The following is a 2,094-nucleotide window of genomic DNA, read 5'->3' on the forward strand; positions in this document are numbered from 1 at the left end:
CGCTTCCAGCAGTACCTGCCGAATGGAGTTCGGAATGTTGTTAGGGGTTGTGAGTCTTCATCAAGGTGTATAGACCAGTACCCTGCCTTTGCGTCAAGCTTGCTGAATATTTTTGCATTTGCAAACTCTGGGTTCAGTTCTTCCACAGTTGGAATTTTGTGTGGGCATCTCCTAAGGCTGGCATTCAGTTTTTGAGGATCCAGGCATATTCTAAGGGACCCGTCCTTTTTGGTGCCGTACGTCAGACTGGAGCACCAGTCTGTGTGCTCTTCCACCTTTCGTATCACATCTTGCTCCACCATTTTATTCAGCTCTGCTTGTAGCTTTTTTTCTTCTTTTTTTTTCCCAACCTGAATTCTTTTATTTATTAATCAATTGAATTAAAAGCAAATTAAAAGCATTAAAATTTAGAATTTTACATTTTTAAACATTTCAACATTTTTGTTTAGAAGAGGGTCTCATAGAATTCACCGGCCAGATGAGTTGCGCCTTCAGAGGACTCGTACTTCCAGGTAGGTTCCAGAACTCCCTTGCCCTTGTAGTAACGCGCCAGCCTGTGGACTCTGCTCTCAGTGAGAACCAGACGGAACTTGGCGTCTTTATCCCTTATGTTCTTCATCAGGTGCTTTCTTATGGCCACGGCCTTCTTAATGAGAAAGTACACGTCCTCCGGGATGGTTGGAGCCAGCCCCATGGACCTGAGGATTCTCACGATCTTGTTTCCGGTGATCTGTCCCACCTGTCCCACACCAAAACAGTCCCTCAGAATCGCACCAATCTGTGATGGGGTCAGGCCTTTCTTGGCCAGTCTGAGGATCTGCGCTTTGAGTATAACATCGGTTATTGTCAGCCAGGTAGGAGCCCTGCGCGTGTACGGGATGGCTGACTGGGACATGCCCTTTCCGGGAGCGTGCATGCGACCCATGATGGCGGTAGATGAAAAGAGCAGCTCTGCTTGTAGCTTATCTTTTATGTGGATACTGCATTTTCGTGGCGGGTCGATGAATGGTTCAGAGTCCTCTTTCAGAAAAAGCTTGGCGGTTCCACTGAAATTGCCTATTTTGTCAAACTGGTCTAGATAAGCTTTCTTTAGCTCTGCGCTGGTTGATATCCTCTTCAGTGGTTTTGTCCATTTTTCCCGGGCATTTCCCTGGCTGTTGTTGGCCCTCTCGTTTACTGTATCAACATTGACAGTTACCAGGTTTAGCAGTTCACTTGTTGGCAGTCCGACTACAGCTGGGCCTGGTACATCCACGACGTAGAATTTGGCGTTGACCCATCTGGACTCCTTGTGCTGGCATTGGATGTCAATGGTACCCAGGCAGGGAATCTGATGACCACTGTATGCTGATAGCCTCCTGTAGTTTTTTTTCAGCTTTTTCTGAGCACACGCATCCTTGCCATACATCTGTTTGGGGTGCAGTACGTTAGTCCGACAGCGCATTCCTCCGACAGCGCAGCGCTCCGACGTTTCCAATACTAAACCCGAACCAAACCCGCACCCTAACCCTAACCGCACGCGGATGCCACATAGTCGGAGAAAAGGTCTGTCGGATTAACGCATGCCTCCCATCTGTTTGAAGGTGCGTAGTGGGAGAGTGTTGCCAGACGCCCCTGTGTCTATTTTCAGACGTAGTGTGTGTCCATGGCCTGTTAAGTCAGGTGGTCTCACCTTCAGTGTTGTGTATGCCTCTTCTCTGGGTGGCTTGCTTTCTATGCTGTGCATGCATTTTTCACTGATGGTGATCGAGTAGAACTGCGTTTGGTAATCACATTCTTCGTCAACCTCTTTGCTGTCTATGGCATTGATGTGGGACTCACCCCGCTGTCTGTGGTAACTTCTGGAGGCCTGTTGTCTGTCCCGTCTGTGTTGTTGTGGGGGAGATTTGCTCCTTTGGCCTCGATCGAAGCGCTGCGGTCTCTGCTGCTTGCTTTTCCTGCAGCACTTCGCCCAGTGGCCCCTGATACCACAGGCAGAGCATTCATCATTGTATGCAGGACATTGACGGGGTTTATGGCTCCTGCCACAGTTTTGGCATGTTCGCTCTCTGTCCACGGCATGAATCTTCTCACTATGTGACATACCAAGTTGGT

At 48.8% G+C, this 2,094-nt stretch overlaps 1 protein-coding gene across 1 annotated transcript; it reads right to left on the minus strand.

The window, feature by feature from the left end:
• Positions 1-445: 445 nt before the first annotated feature.
• Positions 446-925, minus strand: LOC311050643 (small ribosomal subunit protein uS15-like; the record flags this gene model as incomplete). The annotated part of the gene is made up of 1 exon (XM_084064729.1): positions 446-925. The coding sequence occupies one exon, from the start codon at positions 923-925 to the stop codon at positions 446-448; it is 480 nt and encodes a 159-aa protein (XP_083920855.1).
• Positions 926-2,094: the final 1,169 nt, after the last annotated feature.

This window comes from Gymnoscopelus microlampas (genome assembly GCF_963454915.1).
Source record: "Gymnoscopelus microlampas genome assembly, chromosome: 8".
Classification (NCBI taxonomy): domain Eukaryota; kingdom Metazoa; phylum Chordata; class Actinopteri; order Myctophiformes; family Myctophidae; genus Gymnoscopelus; species Gymnoscopelus microlampas.